The sequence below is a fragment of the Necator americanus genome, chromosome I (genome assembly GCF_031761385.1).
Source record: "Necator americanus strain Aroian chromosome I, whole genome shotgun sequence".
In the NCBI taxonomy this organism is placed as follows: domain Eukaryota; kingdom Metazoa; phylum Nematoda; class Chromadorea; order Rhabditida; family Ancylostomatidae; genus Necator; species Necator americanus.
In genome coordinates, this window is record NC_087371.1 from 18,681,760 (window position 1) to 18,708,507 (window position 26,748).

General features: G+C 39.8%; 1 protein-coding gene across 2 annotated transcripts in view; it reads right to left on the minus strand.

Moving 5' to 3' along the window:
* The window catches only part of RB195_006122 (uncharacterized protein), a gene marked incomplete at both ends in the record, with an annotated part of 66,006 nt that overhangs the window by 6,142 nt on the left and 33,116 nt on the right, over positions 1-26,748 (minus strand). For both annotated transcript variants that reach the window (XM_013451209.2, XM_064179009.1), the window contains 6 exons: positions 306-436; positions 4,002-4,273; positions 9,125-9,267; positions 9,547-9,668; positions 10,515-10,602; positions 25,775-25,881. In XM_013451209.2, the coding sequence (XP_013306663.2) occupies positions 306-436; positions 4,002-4,273; positions 9,125-9,267; positions 9,547-9,668; positions 10,515-10,602; positions 25,775-25,881 (863 nt within the window). The remainder of the gene's footprint in view (positions 1-305; positions 437-4,001; positions 4,274-9,124; positions 9,268-9,546; positions 9,669-10,514; positions 10,603-25,774; positions 25,882-26,748) is intronic.

Genomic DNA, 26,748 nt, shown 5'->3' on the forward strand with positions numbered 1-26,748 from the left:
ACGCGGTCCAAATCAACATTACATGGCGATCCCCTTGGTGTTTGCTCAATGTTCGATACACTGTAATTTCCTGTAACACGCTGACCTTAAAGTCGTCTCAGAGGAGCCGGGAAGTATCGCTCTGAATTTTGAACAAAAAAACTGTCAGTCATTTTCGAGAGTAGTGTTTGCGTAGCTTCAAAGCAGGAACGTCTTTTTCGTGGGGAAATTGAGGAGTGGAAGCAACGCGCAGCACACTTTGTACTTTCCGTGAAACTTCTTCCGAGACTCCTCTCAAAAGAAAGTTCTAGGTTTCTTGAACATACCTTGGCATCCTCTCCTGAGTTCGAATCGGTGATGTCAGCCGAAATCCCGCTACTGTCCGGACTGGAACTGCGCAGCTTGCTGTCACGCTCAACGACCTCATTCGAATGACTGGGGTTACGAAACGGTTTAGCTAAAAAAATGTTGAACGAGGATCATACTCCACTGCAAAACATGAAACACTAAGGAAAAAGGAAATCGCTACTGCGACCACAAAAATTAGAATCTACACATCTCAAAATGCGTAGCTTGGCGGCAATATATCGCAGAAAGAAGTTAAAGCATGAAGGTGGCAATTATGTAACAGAAAGAAGAAGAGTGATGGAGAAGAAGAAGACACGACTCGTATACAAACGAAAATAACGCTACGATCACAGCAACTGGTTCTGAGCAGCCACCGTTCGTTCGCAAAACCACGCACGTTGGATATGGTGCACTTAGCAGTCGCCGCCGTTGTTGCTACGCTGCTACAGCGCATTTCTTTGGCACAACAATGCAACTCCATTTCGTCCACATCAAAACAAGGCCGAAAACAAACAGCAACGAAGCAAAATTCAGTTTCCACAGGATTTAGCATGATTTTTTGCAGCGTTGAAGCATGATTATTTGCACAAGGAATTAAGGATCACATTTTACAACTAGAATGGAAGGCAACTAAACAATTTAATATCTAAATGAGTGTAAACAACAGCTCTGACTTTTGGTTGTGTACTATGGCCTTGATTTTTGAGAGAACTTTTAAAGGTAACATATTTTTCTGAATAAAATCAAAGTCTGGTCGTTCTTTACATCACCATTTGATTTAGTGCCGAAACTGGCAGTCATTAATTGAACGTTATCCAAATTTTATCAGCCGATGAAAACTTTGATTATCCTCAGCACTCACATAATCTTGGTGAGCTTATCTCTTCTGATAGCTGAGTATTATTTTGTTGAAAACTATGTACATCACTGTATAGGTCTATCTTAAGTATAGCTTTTGATGGTGGATCAACCCAATTCTATTAATAACTTATTTCTAAGGTGTATCGTTGATCGTCGCCGTTGTCACTGATTTTTGCATTTTCAGCGCCTGTGAGTAGATGACATTCGAAATAGAGAGTTAGAACTACAGTACAACCTTATGCTGTTCTGAAAAAAGCTTTACCCTTGAAATTATTCGTCCTGAATACAAATTCGTAATCCTTACGATAACTTTCATCGTCTTTTGATCGTCGTATTTATTATTATTATTTAAGTGTGATCATCATCGCACCTTCTAAACACAGAGTTAAAAATCGAAGTGAGGTACAATTAGGAAGTGAGTATTCAAGTCTTTCTCCTTTTTTACCTTTGAAAATATCTTATATAACCCAAACATTAATTGTGACTCTGCACTATTCCCATTAATTTCCGTAAAAGTCCGTAGACACTCTACGGCGCTTCTAATAAACAATACTTTACTGAAGGAAGTCAGAATCTAATCGTTTTTTCAACAGCGATTCAATGTTTCAGCGTCAGAAACAAACATGGAAACGGGCGTGGAATACCGAGGCAACAGTGTCAATCAAATTGATTGTACTAGTTCCATGAAAGAAAAACTCCTGAATGTAAAATCTGCACTCAGCTCTGAGAATAGGAACATCCATGGGGATGAACGATCAATAATGAAAACTGAGCTATTAGAAAATACAACCTTGAAAAAACCCCCCAACCTCCCTCAAACTTTCCTAAAAATAATCGTTTAACCGTGTTGTGTTCGATACATTTCGCTGTTATACGTAAGAAAGAAATTATTTGTCTGGGAAGCGAAGTGGTTAACCGAAAAGTATTGATACTATCTCTTCGTCAATAAAAAAAGTTATAAAATAAAAAAGAAGATGAAACAAATCAACTATCCAGTTCCAGAAAAGTCCTTCAGTACGAGAAAAAATTTTTTTCCTTTTTGGTAAGTTTTTTTTTTCACTAGCAGACAGTGCAATGTGGGCGGGGGTAGTGCAGCGGTTAGAGGTTCCGCTGCTGGCACGATCGATCGGAGGTTCGAATCCGCCCTAGAGCTCACCAAGCATTTCATCCCTAAATTGGTACCAGACTTGTCTGGGAGGGAAAAACACTGACTTGACACATCGACTAACTAGTGGGTCCTCTGGAACACCGTAACGAGATATGCAGGAAATTTATGGATGACTTGTCATGGAACAGCTGTTGAAACTCCAAAGAATAAAAAACTCGTGACGGATACTAAATAACACTTCGTTTGGTGTCACGGCACAGAAACCACTCGCGCGGAAGAATTTTCAAGCAGGGAGTTGAGATGAGCGTATTCAACCGAACAGTGCACGTCTTCCATCGGGAAGGACTTAAAAAGAAGGGACTTCAAATTTGAAGAGACATTCTGGTTACAGATCAAATATCTGGGGTATCCCCAGAAAGTTTTAAAAATGTCTCCGGGAAGTACTTCTGCGCATTGCTTCTACGAATAAATGTACTCCGCTCAGAGTTTATTTGTGAAGTACCACCGAACTGTGGGCGGTACCTGCTTGGTTCCCAAGCCTATAGAACAAATCCAGCGTTCGATCGCGTTCCCCTCAATCCATCATTCTCGCCCATATCAACGCATGTGGGTACGACCGATGTTCACATCGCAACGAATACGAACTCGTTGAATCGATGTGATCGCACGAGATGTTTTGGTGGGGGGTTTGCGTCTGCGCGCGCGTCAGTGCGTTAATCCCACATTACGCGTACATGAAACTAGTTCGTATAAAGGGTTAATAAATAGATCAAAGTGGATGATACGCATAATTCGGCATCCCTAGCACTCTCCATTGCTGGATAACTACACACGAATTTCGAATACCACTAAAGTCAGCGTCCAGCTACATTTAAAACATCGCTCCCGAATCATATGATGATGTCAGTGAAATGATCACTCAGCCGGAAACTCGCCTTACTCAGCGATAGTGAACCGGGTGTCGAAGGTGTTTTTATCGGACAGTAAACGTGGATCGATAAACACCTAGGGGAGGTGGAAACCAGAGGTGATAACATCGATCGATTGATTACCTATCACCATCGTTGGAAAGTTTCCCCACGAGAGTACCGGCGTTGCTTCGTTCGCTGTGACGAGCGGAAGCAAACAATGGAACATCGGAACAGGTCATGATATGCTGAAGGCAATGCGTTAGGACAGGTGAGACGTTCGAGATTCCTTAGAAATTATGGCCTTCCCAGTTTCGTTCCTTTTTTGCGTTTCGCTACTAGCGAGTTTGAGGTCAAACGTCGTGACATTCATTTCTGTGTACTAGTTGTTGAATGCAACAACTAACTGTGGATTCGGAGTTTTTACGCAAGTCCATCGTCCCTATTTTGCTGACCGTCAAATCCGCAAGTGTTTTCTTTCAAGAGAATGAATCTTTGACTTTTAAGAATGTGGAATTTTAATAAAATGTGGGGGATTCAAAAGGATCAATGCAGACCAATAAAATCTGAGAAGAATTTGCCTAAAAGGCATGAACCCAAACAAGGGAAGCATTATCAGCGAGAATTCTTCGAGGATGAATCAGCATCACTGCGTAGACCTTTCTGAAGTCCTCAAAATAGTCACGATACGCCAAATTTCCTCCGCAAACAAAATTGGCATGGAAGAAACAGATGACACGTGGTAAAAATAGAGGAGAAAAAACAGAGATAAGAAAGTAAGTGAAACTATGACTCACCCAGATTTCTCAGCCTCTGCGTCAACTTCTCCATCTGTGACTCCGGCTTGGGACTTCGGTCGCGCTCGTTCCGTGGTACCATCAGGTCTTGCCGTGAAGAGTTCAAGCTAACGGATCCAAGCGGGATTTCAATAATTTTTCCAGGAATAGTACTAGGAATAATCAAAGTCCGATGCGGACCAATGTCGCTACGAATGCTTCGTCGTTCTTCTTCATCTGCAGAATTCCTGGAAATCGGAGCTCGTGCGTCCGTCGGCGACAATCGTCCGCTGCTAAAACACCACAAATCCGGCATAGCAGAGAATAAACAGATTTGTTGACGTTATAGTTGCTTAAATAAATGCTAGAGACAGGTCAGCCGGAGCGCGGTAGAATAGCGTGCGTGGAATTCACGATAGGCAGAGAAGAACGGGGGCGGCGCCTGGGAATGCTGCAGTCGGTGGGTGGTTGGGTGTGGTTCGATCCAGCGACTGTGACACGGCTAAGAAGCGCATTTCTGCTGTTTAGGGTCATCGTTCGGTGCTTATCATGTGCTTATCATCGTCGATGATCATAAATCTGCAACTCGCGCTCTTTCGAGTCCGAAATATTGTTGGAAAAAGGTGAGAATCGGAGATTCTCTTCAAAACAGTCCCCACTACCGGTGGGAAAACTCAAAAATGAACTGGATAGTACTGAACGACTCTCCACTCTTCTACACAACTTGACCATAAAAACAGGGGAGAATGTTTGGATGGGATCACCACAATCACAATACTTTCCCATGATTCATTCGGTGCTTTTCCGCATTCGATTCGACAAACAGTGAAATTCTTCTAACGGCGAAGACGTTTTATAGTGGAAAAATTCACAGCGAAAAGTAATGCACAGTGAACCGATGACAAAATTATTGTACATAAATGTTGAGAAAGTCTAAAAACTCCAAGTTTTTGCCTACTGATTTTGAGAGAAAATAATTGGTGTTCTTGATGAAAAAAATTCCGCTTGTCTCGTGTAAGACTTTATCTAAAGCTAAATAAGAGTGCTTTCAAAGCATCGTTCATGTTTTTTTGGTCCACGAATCCTAAATCCCCGAGTGCTGTGAACGTCGATGTTTTCGTGGGAAATTCGTAACACTAATTCGGGCAATCGGTTTAATGAAGGCCACAAAACTTCCGTGTTAGGGTTTGCAGTTTCTCCTGCCATACACACTCTCCCTCTCTGCATCTTCTCCATACTTCCATCTTTCTGTCCTTTATGATTTTCAGCAAAACCGTTCGACCGATTTCATCTCTTTATCGAACAATCTAGAAACTAATCATCGTCAATAAATTTATTTTGATAGTGACTGTTTGGAAAAGTATTTATGACCATCCATGAATTCGTAAATCATCGCCAGTAATTTTAATTTTCCTAGTTAAAGGAGGGCTTGATTTGCGGGAACTAAAATTGTTGAATTTGTTGCAGTTTGATTTCCAAATCAATTTTATGACATCTATGTGCTAGACAACGGTTTTAGAAAGGCTTCGATCTCTTTACGTAAAACTTTTCTTGGTCATTTATGAAAAGAAAAGACTGTACTAGATAAGCGTTGTGAAAAAGAACTGCAGTATTTTTTTCTAGAATTTCTGGAATATTAAGATCAGCGAATCTATGTGAACGCAGCCTCTTTAAACGTACCTACAGCACTTTTCACGTGTTTATGGCCTTCTTTTCTCCAAAAGCGATGTCTCCACTTCGAAACGATGTTGTAACGCGTGTTTCATGACTCGAACGCACTTGACTCACCTTCTGCGAAAGGAAGAAAAAAATCCCGAAACGTATGAACACGCTAATTCCCAAGTGCCGCAGCCTGGTGTATTATTGCCAACTGTGTTTTTCCGAGAACCCATCACTTTATGATACGGTAACACAGCAAAACATTCTCGAAAATGGAGTATTAATTGGATCTCGTCAAGAAAACAATTTTATGTGACAGGACCTTGTTAACAATTCAGTACCAAAAGCATTTATTAATTCCAGCGACAAATTATACTCAAGCAAGAAATAATTATACTGAAGTATTGTACGTCCGAAATAGGGAAAGATACGTTCCCATATGTAAACATTGCTAGAAACAGTTTTGGTATTTTACTTTGAAAAGTGCAGATTCCTAGCTTTAAAGTTTATTCCAGGTAGGAAGTAGGTAGCCCGTTAGATCATCACCTACGGTCTAAGTGATAGCTATTCGGATTTCTGAGCACGGTGCGGACAAAAGCCTAGCCTGGCGTAACTGGAGGAGTAAACAAACTGTTTGCATTCTTCGTCTTCGATCCTGTAGTACTACCTTGTGTTTATTACTATTGTTATTAAAAAAAGTAATAAATGATTCGCTAGTTTGCTTAGCATTCCATGAACACTAGGAAAGGCAGAATTCCCAAGCTGTGCGTTCATTCGTTTACTCTGAAATTCAGTAACTGAACACTGAAAACTACTAGCTCAACCAAAAATTGTAGAGAAGAATCGAAATAAGCTTGAAGAGATATTTCTAAGGTTTCTACGTTTCGAAGCAGGAAAACCTATTGACACCACCAGCCTCACAAAATAAGAGAGCTGCTCTTCGCTGCTTCAAAGTTTTTTTTTTACATTGTTCCTGCCCTTGTTTCCGCTCTGGATACACTTCACATCCAGAAGACACCCCACTTAGATGCTATTTCGGTAGCCAAAGATGCATGGATGGGTTTTGGAATCAATTTCTTCCTATCCAGCTAGCTGCGACACGAAGCTAGTTTGGTACTTTTTTCGGTGGTCTCGTCTAATGAGCACGTATCCTATCCAGAACAAGTGAGTAAGAAAAAGATGCATGGATTCGCTGAATGAATGGTTGCCTGTTCTTATATCTGAAGAAACTTCTGAATGGAACGAAAAGTACTAAACAATTATAGAATTCGTAGCAGATCGTCCATATGGAGGGTACAAATTGCTGGCGCAAACTCTGAGAAATTATTAGGTCAGCGGCAAAGCGCAGCTTTGAATTTACAGCACGCCCGATCTACGAAAAACCGATTTGTTCGGGGAAATTTGAAAAGCCGTTCCGCATTAATCGCACACTTTTTTCTCTGTAAATTAATGCATAGCGGAGGCAAAGCGCAACGACTTTTTGGCATAATGAATCAATGAAGCTAATTTGTTTTCCAGATTCCATGAAAAAAGAAGAAAACGTCCACTTAATTTGTAAACTTAGTTGTGAAAGTTCCACAAATTTCCGTGAAAGTGATTCTTGATCCATGCTGTCTATGAGGAGAAGCACAGATGACTGTAAACTGCCTTCTCCAATAGTCCTCAACGTGTTTTAATTGTGAAGGAACTAGCCTCCGCTCTATGGTTAAATTTCACAAAAATTGCGCAAAGGTACAAGTAGTTTCCATCGCTTGTGCCGGTTGAAGAAAGGCTCTACTCAGCCCATGCATCAGTTTGACCTTCTCATAAGTTCCAAAAAAGCGCTGTCGACGAAATGGCAGCCAGGCACAAAGTTTACTTGATAATCTCGTGTTTGTCACATAAAAAGAAGGTCACAATGAATACTTTTAGGGCGTCAGCCATTTCCAAGGAATCCGATTTACCCGATTCTTTTTGGCAATCTCGAAAAAAAAACTAAAATTCTCTCGGGAAATTGTTACAGTTTTGATAATTAATGCTGGATATCAAGTATATTTTGCTCCTACACAGATTATAGGAAATGAACACAAGATTACAGTCACACAAAAACCATGCTATATCCATAACAATAGTGTCCAGAAACAAAAACGGAGAATAGTACTGTAATGTGTGGTGGCAGTGAGTTAAATAATCATGTAAATTAGGCAGTTCAATTATGAACAGATGCCAAAGGGCAGACCTTCCTAAGATTTTGAGAATCAATTTTGGAGGTATGGAAGTCCCACAATTCTACAGGGTTGAGTAAATCCACAACGGCTAAGAATGGCTGAATTGACGTCGCTTCCTTCTCAAATACATACATGTGGTTCTAAACATGGAAAATGGAAAGTTAAAAGCTTTTGTTTCACTTCTACCATGACCTCAGCAGGCTCACAACCAACGAGGAGAAATGTTGCCTCTTAATGAAATCAACTTTAAAAACTGTTACAAAAGTGCAAGTAATAGTGACTAAGTGGGCAGCAGCAATGCATTCGTCTCGTGGACTTTTTTGTAAACATTCTCGCGAGGAACAAAAAAAGCGAAGCGAAGGCAAATGCACAGTTTTAGCAAACAACATTCCTAAAAGTGCTGCTGTTCATTGGATGCAAGGGTGGAAAATCTTATTCTAACAATTTAAATAGTATAGCTAGATAGAATAAATAGAATAGCCTTAAATAGAATAGCGTCCGTGACCACTTATACTATTGCTTATTCGATTTTTCTTCGATATGTCTTTGATGAAAGCAAAGCGAAAATTGTTGAAGGCTCAAATCAGAAGAGACGAGGGTTATTCACAGAAATTTTGCAAACCTTCCAAAAAATTCGCACAGCTGCTTTGTGTTGGAAGAGGAACATTCTAATTTTTGGATGATGGAGAAGTCCACTTAATAACTGATAATACTTCTAAAATTATAAAACGGGCCTAAAAAATTATAAAATTGAATCTTCACCTCTAACATATCAATTAGTTTGTGTTCTGAGGGAAGTGAGGAAACAATAGTCATGGTTACAAAAATTCGTTTTACTACGCCAGAGAGGAGATCTTTTTAGAATCTCGAGAATCCCAATGATTTATGCATGTAAATGAATCAGGAATCAATAAGGTCTTGCCACGGAAATATTCAGGACATTACTACGCAAAAAGAAGAAATATTTTGACGAGTATGCATAGCGAGCCCTAGTGGTGTACTGTTCGGCATTCGTAGCTTGAATTAGCGGCAGTGCGATTTTTCCCGCCATCACTCAGCGAAACTGTTTGTTTACACTCTCATAGAAAACTGAGGGCGAAATTCTTGCTCATTTCGATGAAAAAATTTTTCTAGGCTGGGTTGAATCGAAACTCAACGACGCGTTTAACCGCGCGTGTAAACCGAATGTAAAACGTTAGAAAAAATTGAACTTTTCCATGCGCGCTGTGCACTCCGAGATCACATTTCAATCAATGAAATGATGATCACTCAGCTTACCTCAACGCCCTTCTCAACTCTCCAGGAGTAGACGGTCCAGTTTCACTTTCACTAAATCTCCTCTGATATCCTCCTCTACCACCGGCGTTGTTGGGAACGGCAGCAAAGAAACCGTCCGTGTTTCTCGGCTCAACATTTTGGCCCTAGAAATAAATTTAGGCGCTCGGAAAAAAGTCAACACACTGCTCGTCAATGTTTGCTTGAGTTCATCAGAACACTTTCGTTTGATCGAGTTCAATACGGGACAAACGATGGACAGAACGCTTAAAGAGATGCCGGAGAAACGAACAAAAAGAGCAGAAACCACCTAAGCTGTGAAATTCATTAAATTTTCAGTGTTAACTTTCGCGCATAGAGTATCCATGATTACTCGCTCCATACAACGCGTTCCCGTTTTACAGGGTTTTGCTCAATCATCTCACCTCGACTCGAATCGGTATATTCCGAACAATTCCAACTCCTCTCAGCGCATCGTCACAACTGTTCATTCTTCTTATCGGAGCAAATCGGTCAAACATATCGCGTCGAAAAAATCGAGGTCGCTCTGATATAGAAGAGTATTATTTTCACGAATATTCTACTCCTTTTCATAAAATCAAAGAGAAACATGATTCATTTTCCCCGAATGAGATTTTTAGAACATCTCCATCTACGGTCTCTCAACTTTTCATTCACAGCTATGCTCATGATGTAAAAAGATCAGCTAGGAAATTTCCTTATGGTTTTTTTTTGTTTGCGATGAAATGACGTAAATACAAACCAGAAGCACCATTAAGGAGCTTGTTTCAGGAGTTTCAGTAGGCCCAATAAAATTCGTAACTGCCAGATGTTTACTAGGAGTATAAGATTTTGGGATTACCGTGCAAATTTGGCTTTTCTCCTGCAAAGGCCTTCGTAATAGATTACGTATCTTATCATTATCAGGTCATTATTCAATGGACATTTCAATTTTATGAAAACAACTTTCAGATAACAGTTACTGCTAGCACATAATTTGAACTAAAACTGTTGAACTATCAGGATGAAGGCAACGGTTGCAAAGGAAATTTCTACGCACTGCTAGTAAGTTTGTGCTCATTCAAGTAATCTCTGCGCCTTCTGGAATAATGCGATGTGCAAAGGGCACAATTTTTCTCAAGATTCATAAAAACACGATGGAAGGGACGCTGTCAATTCTTCAAGGCGCAATCCTACCCGAATTCTACCCTATTATCTCTTTTTCTAAGCAATGACCTGTAAATGGTGAGCGTCAAGCGACCCAGGTCGATAAATACAGTTCTACCAGGGCATTTCGTGAGGAGGCGGATAAATCGCGTAACCCACTTTTACAAAAGACCTTACGTTGACCACAACTAACTTACAATGTCCTACATTCAAAGAAACATTGTACCTCGAAAGAATGGATCATCGAACGGGGATCCTGGTTGTTGATTGAACATGTAGAAATCGTCGAACAGCGGGTTCGCAACTTGAAAAAACTGAAACAGAAATCCGTCAGGGAACGGTATTGAAATCTGCGAATAAGATCAGTAAAAGGGATCGAAATTATATGAAAGGAAAAAGAAGAGAAAAAAAGAAGAGTATCTGCCTTTAGGAATAAAAAGATCAATGAAAAAAAACAAAAAACACAAAAATTGAAAATACTATAATTACATCAATACGACGTGAAAATACTTTTAAAAAAATATTCCTCTTTTTAACTTCCCATAACTCTCTGGAGATCTTTGCTTAAGAGAGGTAAGAACAAGAAATCAAAAAGAATATTTAGATAAACGCGATATAGAGGAAGAGAGTTGAAAAAGAAACGTGAAAACGTCGTTGAGTAAATCCCAAGTTCGAAGTCTTTTGTATTTTGGCACTGTAGAGTTGAATCGTGCACTACTTTGTTTGAGCAGAACCAAGATTGTTATTCACCTTCACTCTGGCTAACGTTTCGGCGTCATCGCCTTCTTCAGAGCCCGGAAAATCAGAAACACTCAAAGCGTTCCATATAACAGCCAAAGTCCAACCGTAAGCTATGGAAAGAAGAATGCATCGGTGTGACCAAAGAGCTTGCGCCGTATCAAGACCTATGCGGGTTTTGACCTACGGAGTCGGACGCAAGGGGCATCATTATCAGTTACTATTAGCGGCGCAACTCAAGCAACCGGTGGTCTGCTGTCATCGCGGCTTAGCAGCTTCGAGGTGAGCGCTATTGTGGTCTGCTTCTTTGACTCTATCTTTGAGCATCTCTTTGCTAAGTCATATCTTGTTGAGTGACGAGGCGTTTGAGGGGATAGCTTACATTTGTCTTCCATCTTCCAGGCTCTGAATAAGACGATGACGCCGAAACATTAGCAAGAATTACGGTGAATAAATGTCTTGGTTCTACTCAGACGAAGTAGTGCACGAAACGTGAAAACTTCTGGAAAACCCAAAGGACTCGGCTAATCTGAAAATCTGAATAAAAACAATCATGGAAGAAAGAACTGAAGAAAGAAGGGAACAAATCAAGCTAAAAATCTAGTTCTATACCTGACTGCAAATAGTTGTTAATTATATAAGGTGGAAGATCAAGATGTGCAGAATGAAAATACGAGGACTTTGGGAAGAAAACAACGGATTGTTAATCAAAGAGTGAATACAAAGAAAAAAAGGACATAAACCTTTGAGCATATGTAATATGTGTCGCAATGGAGGTAAGTAGGGAGCTCCAAATGCGCGCGCGTGGCACTATCCCAGAAAGATCCAAAATGGATCAGAATTGAAGGGGAACACGGCAAAACCCCTATTAATACATATATCGCAATGCTACGAAGTACATATTGTTTCGAACGTTCCATTTTTCTGTAGGTAATATTGTTTTTATTCTGGTAATATTGTTAATAGCAATCGATGAACTTGTCGCAATGAAGATAGAGAACTCCGAAATTTTCTCATTGGTAGCGCAACATCAGCACAACACTTTTTTCAGAAACTATGTAAACTTGCAGTCTCTACTCACATAGATAAAAAAATTCAAAAAAAAGTTCCTATCAGTAGTGTAGTTTCAGGTAAAAATGTGATTTTGGGAAGAAGCGAGCACTCGACTATGGCGCTTCACAATCAGGTTAAATTTGATGGACCACCGTCGATCAACTTCTTGGGTTACATATCTCCTTTCCTTCCTAACCAACCCAAATTTCTTTGCACTCCAAGATAGATCACATCTTGTGTGCACTCATTAATGAGAGCGAGATCGGTGACCTGGTTAAGATTAGAGTTAACAGCGAGGATCTTACGACGAAATGAAAGTCTCTATGTAGACCAATCGCTCCTGTAATTGTATCTATTGCAAAACATCTAAGACAATCCTTGGATCCTCTTCCGGTTCCAGTGATCAACGCGCCGTAGTGGACCATAAACCAAAGGTTTCTTTGTTGATTGCGGTGGAATGCTCATACAACCGCAGTAGATGAGTAGCGGAGATAACGAAGGCGCATGCCCGCACATGTTGTGATCACAACAACATTGGAAACGAGAGCCTGATGGGGGTTTAATCAGAGGAACAAAACTTCTGGATGGAACTTAGAATGAAGGCTAATGACAAGAGCTCCTGGAAGGAAACAACCTTAGGAACAGTTCTGAGAAGCAGTGAAGAACTCTCGAACTGTGGCGACGAGAATGTCGGTGAAATAGAGCGACCGCTGTATGTCCGCATCAAAGAGCACGTGAACGGCAGGAAGAGGTTACGAGAATAGACACCTTTAGGTGCCCATAGAACACAAAAACACGACGGAGCCGATTTTGAAATTAGGTTCCAAATCTTAGCGAACGAATCTAAAACGTTGGCTCGAAAATCGCTGTAGGCATTTTGGGTCCAAGCAGAAAACCCTAAAATGAACCGCAAGGGCGAATTTCTGTCGATAACGCGGGAACTCGCGCCATATCTCGAATGGTTCTTCCGATTCGAATAAGACATTCGAACCGTTCGTCCTCGTGATCGATCAACCAGCGCTTCATGCTAGGCGTCTCCGATCTAAGGTGGGCATTCAGTGTAGTTTATCAGTTTAGTTGTGGAAAGGTTGGTCGTTTAAATTGTAGATTGGATCGCCCATTTCAGGCTCTGAAGAAAGCGATGTTGCCGAAGCGTTAGCCAATAAAATTACTTAACAACCTCGTGTACAGCTTAACAAAATCGATGCGACACTCCACTATGCCGAGGTTCATTGAAAGTCGAAGTTTTCAAGTGAAAGACTCAGTTGAGAAAATGCAGAACAAATACTAACTAATTCAAAGAAGTATATGTGTGAGGAAAAACAGTAGATTGAAGAGGATGATCTCATTTTTTTTCTTGCTAAGAAAAATTGGTCACAGGTGGATTTTACACGGCGAATGTAGTTAGAGTCATTTCCGAGTTAAATTTCAAATGAAATATGCAAATAAGCAAACAAATAATAATTAATAATGATTATAATAAAATGAGATGAGTAAGAATAAAATAATGATCATACTTAGAATAAAATAAGATGAAACAAAAAACGTAAACTTATAATATTAGCAATAATAATCGTAGAGGTGAAAACCTAAGCATTTACGAAGTTTGGTGGTGGGGAAGCATTTCTACAGCAGAAATTGTTGACGAGAGCAAGCACATCTCAGGTGTTTTCCGGCATTAGTTCCATCAAATGCATAGCAAGCAGCCAACGGCAGACAGCTGAACAACTGTGTCAGCAAATGTCGAAACAACTTTATTTTTTGCAAAATATCGATGATTTTGAACGCTTTCACTAATTCCAGTCAGTTTTTTAAACATCAATCAATTGCAACGCAAAAATTGAACGAAGTATGCTTCGCTAGAGAGAGAACACCTAAAAACTTGTTATTCTCAAACAAAAGTTGAAGAGATCTAAGAGACCTTGGCGTTCACTGAGATCCCTTACAAACCTTAAATAGCTAAGTTTATGTTGCTGCCCTCTTCTGTATGTGTGGCTGGAAGCGGCGAAGGTTGGGATTCTTGGAAATGCAGTTTGTAAAGGATGCTGAAATCGCAGAGCATGGAAACATTGTGAAGAGCATTCAAGTTGGTCAAGTAAAGTCATACTTTCATTGTGATGTCTAGACATCAAACTCAAAGAAACAAATTTCTGCGGTTTTTTGAAAGTAAAGTTTTTTTTCGAAAAGTCAAAGTTGAGAAAGATTCCAGAAAGAATTTTGATATTGCATAATTCATAATAAAGTAGTGAACATGCATCACTGCAGTGTTTGCATGCAAAGAATACTGGAACGAAAAAACAAAAAAAAAAAACAAGGGGAAATATTATGCGAGAAGGTGTCACATTTTTAGAAAATCCAGAAGAAAATTACAAATTGTGAAGAAAAGAAGTGGAATGCCTAAGACAAAATGCAAATTGGAGCATTCTTCTTCATTCATTCACCAGACATTCAAGTGATCCTACTTTCTATGACCTCAAATTAATAATTTTATCTTCAGAAAACTGTTCACTCTCTCCGATCTCAATAAACAAAACGTGATTAATAAGGAAATGTTTTGATGCCTGCGGTGGAAAATGGATGGAGCAATGCAAAGAATTTCAGCATGTGTTCTTCCGGAGAGCCCAATGCTATTCTCTTTACACCATGATCAGCTGGTTGTCATATGTCTCTATATTTTTAAGACATGGCGCACCAACTGCGTTACAAGATAACTTACATGAAAATGTCAAAGACGTCAGAAAAAAAAGAAATTGGTGGAACTATCGAGAAATAAAAACTTGGCTGGGTAGAATATTTTAATTTTAATTAGCATTCCGTAGCGATTGAATCCAAGAGCGCTGTGAAACACTGCAGTATCAATGGAAGTGAAAAGTTAGTTCAAAAACATTTTCGGAAATGATTACTAGCGACTGCGACAGATTATGAACGTTACGGACACACATAGATCATCGGTGCCTCCACTGTAACGCCACTTCTTTGTGGGAACAACCACAAACACACAACAGGCAGGAGACTTGTGTAAATATCATAATAGAACAGCTTTGCATTAGAGAAGGGAGTCTGAAAATGGCAAAGAAAGTGAAGCGACAGGACGAAACAAAGGGCGCGGCAGCCGCCGTACGAACCTTAATGGATGATGTGTTGTTGGCTGACGAAGACGGTAACCATTACGGTCAAAGAGCGATAAAACATCCAAGGCAATTTCGAGATTTTACGGACAAGAAATCCTCTTCTTTGTGAATTTGACTAAACAAAATTTTTTTTCTAGAATTCTTGAAAACGTTAAGAGGAAAGGGAGGGAATTTTCATTGAAATCACACATCCTAAAAATATGTAAAAAGAGTCCTGTCTGTGGAAAATCCAAAAATACCTACGGAAGAATGAGCCTTTGAGGATTCATTCACACGAGTATGGGTGCTAAAAGAATGTTCAACTCCTCAAAATCAACATTGCTCTTGCATTTTAAAAGAAGTGCCACATATTTGTAAGAGAAGTGCACTAACTAGACCGCTAATCCATAGCGTACACTGTCCCTGGCAAGTGAGAAAAACCAACAGTCAACAATATGAGTTACGCCATTCGCCGCAATGAAAATGACGACCAATAACATCGCGAAAGTTCTTCTTTTACGGTGGCTCCTTTGCAGAACTTGAACGTCGAACCCAGCCCGTGAACGTCAGCGGATGATGCAAAAATGTTTCCAGTAATTACTTGGAGAGTAAAGATAAGCGCAAAACGAATAACTACACCGTTTTTTTTACTTGCACGTCCATCGAGAAGTTTATCTAGAACAAGGAAAGGGCATCTCAAAAGTATAAAAAAGAAGTATTCTTTTCAATTTTTACGCGGGAACAGTAGATCATCATCTACAAGAACGTTCACAAGATTTGAGAAGAAAAAGAAGGGAGCTGTGGAAGTTCAAGATCAACTTTAAGATGGGAAAAAACACCCCCAAGAATAGTTTGGTTGCACTAGACAATGTTAATTAATTTGAGATTTTTCTACACGAGAAAGTCGTAGAAATCATAAAGCTACTTTTCTTCGTCTGCTCAATGTTCATTTTTCATGGATATGTTTCCTGAAAACCAAAATTTATGCTATTTATTAATACTCTAAGAAGAAAAAACTTGCTCAAGACTAAGCAACCCACATTGTTTGGTTCTAAATCGGAGAACGGAAGAGTCGCCTAAGCTCACGAGTACGACATGAATGTTAGGGAAAATCCATTTTTTGGAGTAAGGTGAACTAAGAGTTACTCGAGAACGACTCAATTGGAGAAGAAATGAAAGTGCGAAAATACCATCACTTTTTTTTTAAAGAAGGAGAATCTTAACGAATTAACTGATGTAAAACGCAAATTATGCAAGTAGTTTTCATCTCAAGGTGATAACTTAGGGAATATGAAAACCACATTCATTCGTAACCGTATACGAAAACTCCACGTTTATTGCAAAGAATATTAGCGAATATTATAAGTAGTAGGATATTTGCAGGATGAAAAACGAATTTGTATTTGAATTGAATGTAGAAATGTAGAAATAGAGGAAAGAACTACGTAATCTTAATGGAGTTTTACGCCGTTCATACACTCAACATTTTCCTAAACCATAGCATTCTGAAACGCTGTGCGAATGAGAATATCGGACGTTTTAAAAACGTTTTCTTCGAATTAGTCATCGTTTTACTCGAACATTCGAAAAAACTAACGACGACGATGATGTAAATGTTTCAGTTTGCGCGCAACGTACACTCGACCTAAATCGATGCAGCATCAAAACAATGGCGTAAGTTATCAGATGGACCAACATAGAGCGCTTTGAGTGTTTTATCTGCAAAAGGACCAGAGAGATCAATGTGGATCGTCGTAGGGACCTGTGGTCCTTAATTTGTGAGCAATCTTTGATTGCTGTTATTACATTTTTTGCAAATTCAAGCATCCCGTCCCGAACAATCGAAAGCTGACTTGTGACCGCTTCGGTTTTTATGCTCTCTTCATACGGCCACTAACACATAGATAGCTTGAATTCTTATTTTAAAAAATCAAGAAAAAAACAACTGAGAAAAAAGCTCACAAAGACATCAAAAAATCAGAAAACTGTACGGAAATGGCTGCTACGAAAAGGTGCGCGATATTCTTAGACGCTAAAGGAGGAAATTTACATACAACATACTCAATTTTTCCTGGAGGTTCCGTTTTTCTACAAATTTATAATAACAAAAACAAAGAATACAGTGGCACGGCGGGTGTGTCGCAGTCGGTTAGAGATCCGTTGTAGCCACACGGTCGAGTGTGCGAAAACTCCCTAGTGCAAACCAAGTTTTTCATACCTTCGGGGTACCAGACTTGTCTGGGAGGATAAAGACACTGACTTGATCATCGGCTGACCCCCGCAAGTCATTGTATAGGCCAACACGCGTTCCAAAACGAATTCCAGTAAAACGCGTTGGCGCCTGCCAAGTGGATTGATACGTCAGTGACTGACAATGGCACTTTCTTACATTAATGAACAACAGAAGCAATCAACAAAAACTGTCAACAAGAACAGAACAATCAAAAAAATCAACAAATTTTTCGGAACAGTACACCTATTAGACAAAAAATATGCAAAAAAAAACAACGTACATACAGACAATAAAAAACCCTTTAGTTTTGCTTGGAAACCGAAAGGTGATCAGTGTCAGAGAACAAGCGTATGGAAATCTATTTTTTGAAAGTTTAATATAAGCCCCATATGACGGAAGGAACCCTATAGTTACCTCTATAGAGAAGGCAGAACCCCCTGTAGTTTTCGCTAACCACCATCACTGCTACAATTTTCCTCACCGCCAATAAAACTTAGTAATCTAGTCTGACCTACTGTTACAACTTAACGATAACTAGTGTTATAACAGAAATGAATCTGTTGTAAATGCTCTTACTATCGCTGAGCTTTTGCTTATCAAAGAACTAATGCATAACGAAATCATGGATTCATAAAAAAAAATCCATTCCCTTATAGATTTTCATGGTGTTGATTCTTGTGGTCAACCACTTCGACATCGCAGACCCCTAAGAACCAGCATTAGATAACGGAGGAGTTTTCTCAATTTTTGGCATTTTTCGGGACTAAATCCAATAATGTGTCGTTGATTAAATTGTACAAATAAATAAAAATAAAAACTTCTAGACAAATCAAAAAATGAATAATTCTTCCAACATTTACTGGAACTAAAAGTTATGCGGTTTTAGTTTGATGCGCACTGACTACGCAAGCGTTTCCGCCCCATTGTGTAACACCTATTGTACATACGTAGTTCGATGTTATAGACCATGAGTTCTTGGATTCTAAATAACAATGGAAGGAATGTTCCTGTTTGCTTGTCTGATTGCTCACGTTCGTCGGAAAAGTCCATGTTTACAATTGTGGGTGTGAGTTTTGAAAACAAAATACGACCTGATAAGATAGCGCACCAATAAAAGTACAAAGGCGGTAGAACATAAATCTCGTTTCGCTTATCACCCACTTACGATAAGACCCGAAAATAGAAGACGATCTTGGAAATACGTTGGGGATCAAGAGGAAAGCACGAAAAAAAACATTCGCAAAACTCCAAATAAAGGTATCGTAAAACTGTATGTGGTTTGTCGTTATTCCACATGTCTAAATCTAGTAAAATTTCGTTGAAATTCGAATCTTCCTTCGATTTTTGTTTCGAAACGTCAGAACTAATAAAAAATCCACAGATTTCTCCTTATTGGATCCCAGTAATTCTGGTAAATTGAATTAGTGTGTAGTATTCGTTTAGCATTTATTTATTTCTTTGTTGAGCAGACGTCGAATGAAGAACAGTAATGCGAAGTAGCGTGGTTGCACCGCTCAGCCGCTGTCTTCGTGCTATTACTCGACACAAAATTTTCGCACCGCCTGTGTGACTAACAATTAATAAATCTAATCAATAGATTTATTTTACTTGTACAGGATACGTAGAGAAATACTGACGTAAAGGTTGTGTAAATGAAACAGAAATAAGAAACACTAAAATATAAAAGTACAGATTTGCACAGAAGTCTGTGCAATATTGCTGCCAACTGCGGAGCAAGTTTTTCTTTTGCAAACCTTACAAAAAGCAATTTCAAGGTAGGCAGCTGATACAAGAGTTGTAGACACAAACGTTGCCAAGACGTCTTTATTGCTGAAAGAAAACGTGGTTCGATGAATTTCCTCCTTTTCCTGGCTACTGTACCTATCAAATTAATCGTTTTCATCAAAACCATCATGAAAACCCAATCATAGATATAGTTATATTCGGACTAATTAACAAGACTAGACTATTTTATACCTCATAGCAACTACGTAGTTTATTTAACAGCTTAAAAGTAAGAAGTTTTAATTTGTTCAACAATCTCGGGAATCAGAAGTATGACACAGAAAAATTGCTGCCCTCTCCTTAAACGTCTCGGAGTGCTTGCAAGTGATGCATTCACGTCAACTTTCTAGCTGAAAATAAACGTGGACGAGCAGAGGCCGTTCACCGTCCCTTAGAGACATCACCCCACGAATCTGGAGTGGTACGGATTCCCGGTGGAGTATTCGTATACGGGGTCGTAGATTATTGAGAGAAGGGTGATTTCGTCCATTTCTTCCTAATTGCCGTAGAAAACGGCCCGGAAGATACGGCTTCGAACGTTCCGGCGCACTATTTTCTACAAAGAGTTCGATTGGAGCGCGCCAGCCCATCTCATTGGCACCTCATCTTCCGGGCCGTTTTTTACGGCAACTGGGAAGAAATGGACGGAACCACACCCCTCTCCGTAATCTACTATCCCATATACGAATATTCCACCTGAAATCCGTACCACCTCAGATTCGTGGTATGCTGCCTTTAAGCCGGAAATGAAAAGAATAGTGCGAAATGTTCAAAACTAGTCATCGTTTGATAAGCAAATGCTATCCGCAACACGTCGTTTCATTAATTCATTGCTGAATTCGTTATTTTTTCACTGATAAGAAGAGAGGAGAAAGAAATCACCGGACTTTATATGATTAGTACGTCTAGGCAGCAAATCACTCAAAACAGAACGCTACGAGCAAATTATTTTTTTCAATTTCAAAAGCTCACGATCAATACGTGCAAGGTTGCAGCCAAAAATGTTAGACGGAATCTTCTTTGCACTAAGCTGGTTCAAACATGAAGATGAAGAGCCACAGGTGGTTTATTTTGCAGTTAAAGGGACCTGATTTCTGATCATGTCAACGAGGCGTGACCACACGAATTTTTGATGTATTATCAAGTGAGAAAAATGTTCACTACTCACAGTTTACATTAAATACACTTAGACCCTCTAAATTTCTCTCCTTAAACTCTCTGGATCTCCGAAGACAGAAATGGAATGATAGATCAAAACAATGTTTGTTACATCACTTACAGTAAGCAATAAATAGACCCAGAAAAGTAAAAACCTTTCTTATTGATGTGTTCCTTTAGCTGTAGTCTTAGTGGAAAGGCGCTACAGTAGAAAAGCACTTATGTCATATGTCTCGATTCATTGCGAAGCTTTCTGCAATGAAGTGATTTTGGCCAGAAAAGGCATGTCATTCTCACATTTGCGGTTCTAAAATGCTAATTAGCGTGAAAGTCATGAATTGTTAAAGACGCTGCGTAAGGGAGGAATTAATGTCTCGCTTACACTAAAGCCTAGGAAGGAAGAGTTCTAGTGGATCCAACAGAACTTAGTTAATTAATCATATCATTTTTTCGAAGTAAAAACATGGATCCCGCTAGGGAAGTGCCCAAAAAATGAAGTCTTCTTCAGTCATTCACTCGGAATCCCCGACAAAAAGCCGAATGTCGGAGGAATTGTCTACGTGAAAGAGGGTCAGGACGGGGTGGAGTCATCCTTTTCGAGGTATGTGTACATATAATAGCAGCATCGAACAGCGGATGAACCTGTTCCCGCCGCGAAGAAAACGCGATGACCATCTACCACACGTCATGACTACATTTTAATTCCTAAAACGTCGACTGACGAATCCCCAACAAAAGGCAGACAGAAAGTTCCCGAAAACCATCGATCGGAAACATTCCCGAATCATCACAACGGACGAACGAATTTGTCATAGCAAAGGTATCGATTTCGAGAAATGGGGAACAGCGGCGCTACCAACATCGAATCTCCTGATGACAGTTAATTTAAGGCAAAGAATAGAATTGCCAAGAAGACATACTTTCCGGATATACCAAAGAGAAAAATTGAGCGCTCAAAAAAATTATGCAGTAACTGAATAAATACGTTTTCTTCGTTCGTGACTCGTACAACTGCTCAAATAATTTAATGTTCCCTCGAAAAATTCCAGCAGTTTGCAGCTCTTTGCCATCAAAAAAGGAGAAAAATTTTTTTAGCTAAATTAATAATAATAATAAAAATAATAATAATACTAATAATTAAAAAGCTAACGTGTAAGTGAGTTGTAATCACTTCAAGCTAAAAAAATTATTTTGGAAATCTCTACTTTCAGAAGAAATAAATTGAGGGCGAATGAGAATTACGAGTATAAAAACCGAACAGAAAAGTTGTTGGGATTTTCTCTGAGCACATAGATAGATACGATGCTGGACAGTGTTCAGGGGCTCACTGTCAACAGTGCGGTGGCTGGGGTCACGTTATCCTTACAAGGGAGTCTGAATGAACTCTCATTGTTAGGATTAGTCCTATGAAATATAATACACCATCTATCGTCACTGGTTCACTCGTCGGACGCAAAAACAAGGTTGAAAGAGGATTCTCCGCTATCTTTCGTTTTTTAGACAAACATTCTCCTTCAAAAAATAAGAAGAGAATAAGAAGAGAATAATAAAAAATAAGAAGAAGAAATATAAACAGTGGGGTGGGATTTTTTTCTAATAAATAAATACCAACTGAATTATTGACAGCTCCTCAGTTTGCTGCTAAAGTAGTGATAGGATGTAAATCACAAGTGGAATATTGGAGATCTAATGAATAAGAATAAATTTTAACATTTTTTGAGAGTAAAGTTCAGCAATATCAGTCACTTTCTTGGGAGACTTCACGGAAATCGAAAATGCTGACTATAGCAGAGCGGAGGTCCTGGATTCCGAAGAAAAAATCCAATTATCATATGTGACATTGTTCCCAGGAAGATCTCAGCACTCAGTAAATGATTTAGAAATGGCTTTCACGCCTAAATGTATCAGAAAATGTTTAGAAGAAAAGAAAAAACGACCATGATCCAAATATCCACACATTTGACAACGATCCATGATGAGAGTCAAGAATAAAGAGTTCAGAAGAGTTTATGAATGAAATTTCCGCCAGAAGGAAAGTCATTCAAAGATTCTCGTGGAAAACGAGTGGAACCGCACCCCTGTCTCCAAAAACGAATGGGAAACAATATCAGTTGGTGAGGGGGAAGGGTGAGCAGGAAAGTGGCCTACCGAGCAGAAACGAATTATGTCGATATGCTCTGACAAATGCGAAGCACATTAGGATTTTAATGCGGCAGCAGTTCTTTTCGGTTCGTCGTCACAGCTTGGACAGACAACTCCCAGTTAACGTGCATGTGGCGATGAACAGGTTCTTCACCATATGATTACGGAGAGGCACAACAGTAAACGAACCGCCCTGATCATTCAATGCATGCATTTTTCACTATCTTCCTCGAAAGTATTGCGAATGACGGCCACAAAACATGGCGTTGTGTGAAACCTCAGTGTTTACCTCAAAAACGTGGGCTTCAAAATGAGTGCCAGTTCCTGCTCATCGCCTGTTTCTGTCCAGAACACTCGTCTGTTTTCTTCCTAATTTATCCTGTTTTTTAGTTGCTTTATCCAATGTTGTGAAGCACCTTGAGTGTGTCAATAAATAAATAAGTCAAACAGATGGAGAACGTGTTCAGTCCACGAAATAGCAACATAAGACCAGAATAGATAGACGATCACCTTTGTGACGAGAAACAATCGCTAATAAATCACTGTAGTGATTGAATAAAAGTCGAGGTCGGTCCGGTGATTCGCGCTGTTTCGCTCCTGGAAGGGTGTGGTCGCCTCCATGTCGATGCAGCGGGGCGTGGCAGGTTGTTCGACGGAGGTCGAGCATATAAAAAAACGACTGAAAACACGGTCATTCGGAAGAGAACACTAACAGATGTTCCAGCCATTACGCGAAACGCCATATCAGTAGGTTCGACGGAGTTCTGCATGGACACTTCCAGAAGTAGGGAGGATTAGAACTAAACAGATTCAATTCCGCGAGTATTGTTGGTGAATAGAAGCACAAAAAAGGCCATTGTCCTGCTCTGACGGCAATGAGTCACTCCTCCCAGCTGCCATACTAGTTAACCTATTGGTTTCACATTCCAACTATGTATTTCATATCTTCGTTTGATGTAAAAATTAAATAAACGACAGACTGCTTAGAAAAATTATATACTGTACTTCATCAAACAGCTTTTCCTTTTCTGCACGATCCGGAATACATACCTAAGCTGGTGTCTACTGACTTATTCAGTATCAGAGAATTAGACTAAGAATTAGACGCTCAAACCTCAGACTACACCGAAAGTCAGTCCTTTAAACGATGGGAATATACTCCAGAAAACTCTCAGGCCAATTTCTTTAATCGAATATTTGAAAACTCTCAAAACCAATAAATGGAGTTGATGGCAGAAACAGAAAGGGTTGATTATCCCGCACAAGATCCCTTCGTACAGTTTAAGCGACAAGTTGAAGATAATTATACTAGTAATCATCAGCAACTAAGGGTTCCCCTTCGTCTGAGCACCAGTATCCAAACTATGAGATCTTAAATATTACAGTAGACATAGCAGAAGAAAAGGAATACGCTAAAGGCAGCTCTTTAAGAGATTTACTTGATCGGGAGCTTCTCGCCAGTAGGAAGGGGTTCGAGCGTATTTTACAGATATCAAGCAAGCACAACTTCATAAATTTAGGAATTCAACCACATCGGGAGCACTCACTGCTGGGCAGTCAGTCCTCATGATGCCTGTGAAAATACGTTCCAGCAAATAAATTACGCCCTTTCGGAAAACGGGGAGAACTTCCATGAATGCTGCTCTTAAGCGAGTTACTTACAGGTTAGCTACGATTCCATTGCTTCAACTGAGGCATATTCTCATTTTGTGAGAGTGCTCAAGCCTTTTTCTGTCGGTTTTTTTCGACAAACTATGGGTCTTAATTCTCCTCGTGTATCAAATTTCTGGATTTGTGGGTAGAGCAAGAGAGTGCGTTTTAACCATGGTCCTTGTGAACTGCAAGAACCCAGACTCAGCCGCTACCTACTCGAGTCCTTCCCTCGAAAATTTTTCTGATCTCTTTTATCGATGTTTTTCCCTCATTTGTACGATTGCAAAAAAGCACCGCTGTGTGAAAGTCCATCTAGGGTTTCTGGGATTCATTTCGCTGTTATTTCAAGAGTTTTTTCACGTGGCATTTAAAAATAAGTAGTGTTACAAAGAAGTTCACTGTTAAACAGAAGACCAGAAAAATCCTTATCAAAACACCCCACGTCCAGACCAACCAAGAATACATCCATAAGCAGTATTTCTATACAAAACAAAAATAAGTAAACATCTAGAAATCGGCGCCATCAGAAATTCATGGAAAACTAAGAAGAACAAGAAAGAGCGGTGCAAAATGCGACTGCAATCCGAAGTCTTCTATTCATTTCAATCGAAACGATAGTGTAGAGGGGGAAACGACTCAATTCGAGTTACTCTCTTCGCAAGCGACATCGTAACAGTAATTTATGTAGCGCAACCTGGCGATGGTCGTTTTGTCGACGGCTAGATTGGAGACATCCGCCGGAGGTAGCGGAGAACCGTCGGACAGGCAGACGGCGACCTCGACTTGGACGGTTCTCCAAAGAGAAGCGAACATGTACAACAATCAAAGGCAAGAAGAATTAGCATTGAAAAAAGCGGCTCTTTCATAGCACCGTGTGGTGTGTAGTTGATCGTTCCTGGGGATCAGAGAAATATGAAGGTCCTTACTGCAGGAATCTGCTGGAGAAATGAGGTAGATATTTAGGAAATATGGTAGATTTTTTCCATTATTTGAGAGATTTAAGAAACTCGTAAAAAAAGAAAAGTCTGTTAGAGGAAAGCAGAACGATTCATTTAGCCAGAATGCACATTGAGATGCATGTAGAGTTCAATTCCCATCGTAAAGGCGTCGTGAACACAACAGATGTCTTCCTTCGTAAATAAGCTAAAGAAAAGCTGCATAATGCTGCTCATCATCTGCAAAATGTGAGAAAAATCGAACATAACTAAACGGTTACATAAAATTGCGTAGATCGGTGAGGAAATTATCATCATACAGAAAGGTTCACTATGTGACACAATGCCGACACCACATTCGTAATCGCTTCAGCGCGAACGCATGAGTCAGCACCAAATGATGAAGTTCATCGACGAACCCATAGAAAAGAGTACTGACTACTCGTAATTTCCCAGTAAATCAATAGGAAATCATGACGAGTTCATTGAAAGGACGTTTTTAGAGACACGAACCGCGCTGCGGCAGCTAGTACGTACGACTACTTCGACAAGTCAAACAACTTCGCAGCGCAAATCTTCAGCAAATATTGAAGAGGTAGCAAAGAGGCAAAGAGTCGACATGGAGTTCAGCCACACACGACAAAAAGATACGTGAAACGAATCCATGCAAAGGACTTACGCCTTTGTCGAATCGGTGCATCACTTGTAGTCGATTAGCTGGCGCAAGTCCTTTCCTGCCGTTCCGATCCACGCACAGCCACCAACCGTCCGATATACCCTCAATTTCTGAAAGAAGAGGAGATTGTGGTCGGTGCGTTGCAGCCCTTTTGACGTATAAAGAATATTTTGTTGCAATCAGATTTATCTCTAACAATATCTGATCAAACAGTAGCTTAGATTATTTCTCTAATTTCATTTTCATAAATAGCATCTTTTTCACCGAGTCTTTGTAGCAAATACTGCTAAGGTGCCGATTTGAAGTTCTCGGCAAAAGCATTAGACGAAGCCTCTCAGCCCTTTTCATCATTCACTAATTTTGTAGAAAATTTCAACAAAATAAACAACAATAAAAATGTGTTTCGAGCACATGCGAATCACAGACGTCGGTTTTTGTGTTGTATCTGCCGACCGCAGCGCGCTTCACCACAACTCTGCCCGTTCTCCCTTCGCGACTTCCAGACGCGCGCAACTGTAGGAATTCTCAAATGCGTCGCGGTTGTGGGGTGGAAAGCTAGCGTCTGCTTGGATCTATTATAATGGATCATGCTATAAGTAAAACCGTTTTTCAACTGCACCAAATAAACTCTGAGGGGAGTGGAGAGAGGATTTTGGAACAGCAGTATTGCAGATTTACTAGAAGGATGGAAGAGGATTGCAAAAAATGAAAGAGAGTATATTTTACATCAAAAGATCTTTGTTCTGTTCATCTGAATTGAAAAAAAAAACAAAGGTGTCAGTGAATACCGCATCATACCCAGGATAACCCTAGATAGTTGCCAACATAAAATTGGCGTAGGATCTCGCACTGCGATTTATTTTGAGCGGATGGTTTACTGGGTAGACAAAAATATCCCTTTCGATGTTTCTGCTTCTGACAAAGTAGAAAAGTACAGTGCAAATAATTAGTTTCGAAAAAGTGCTGTAATCAAAAAA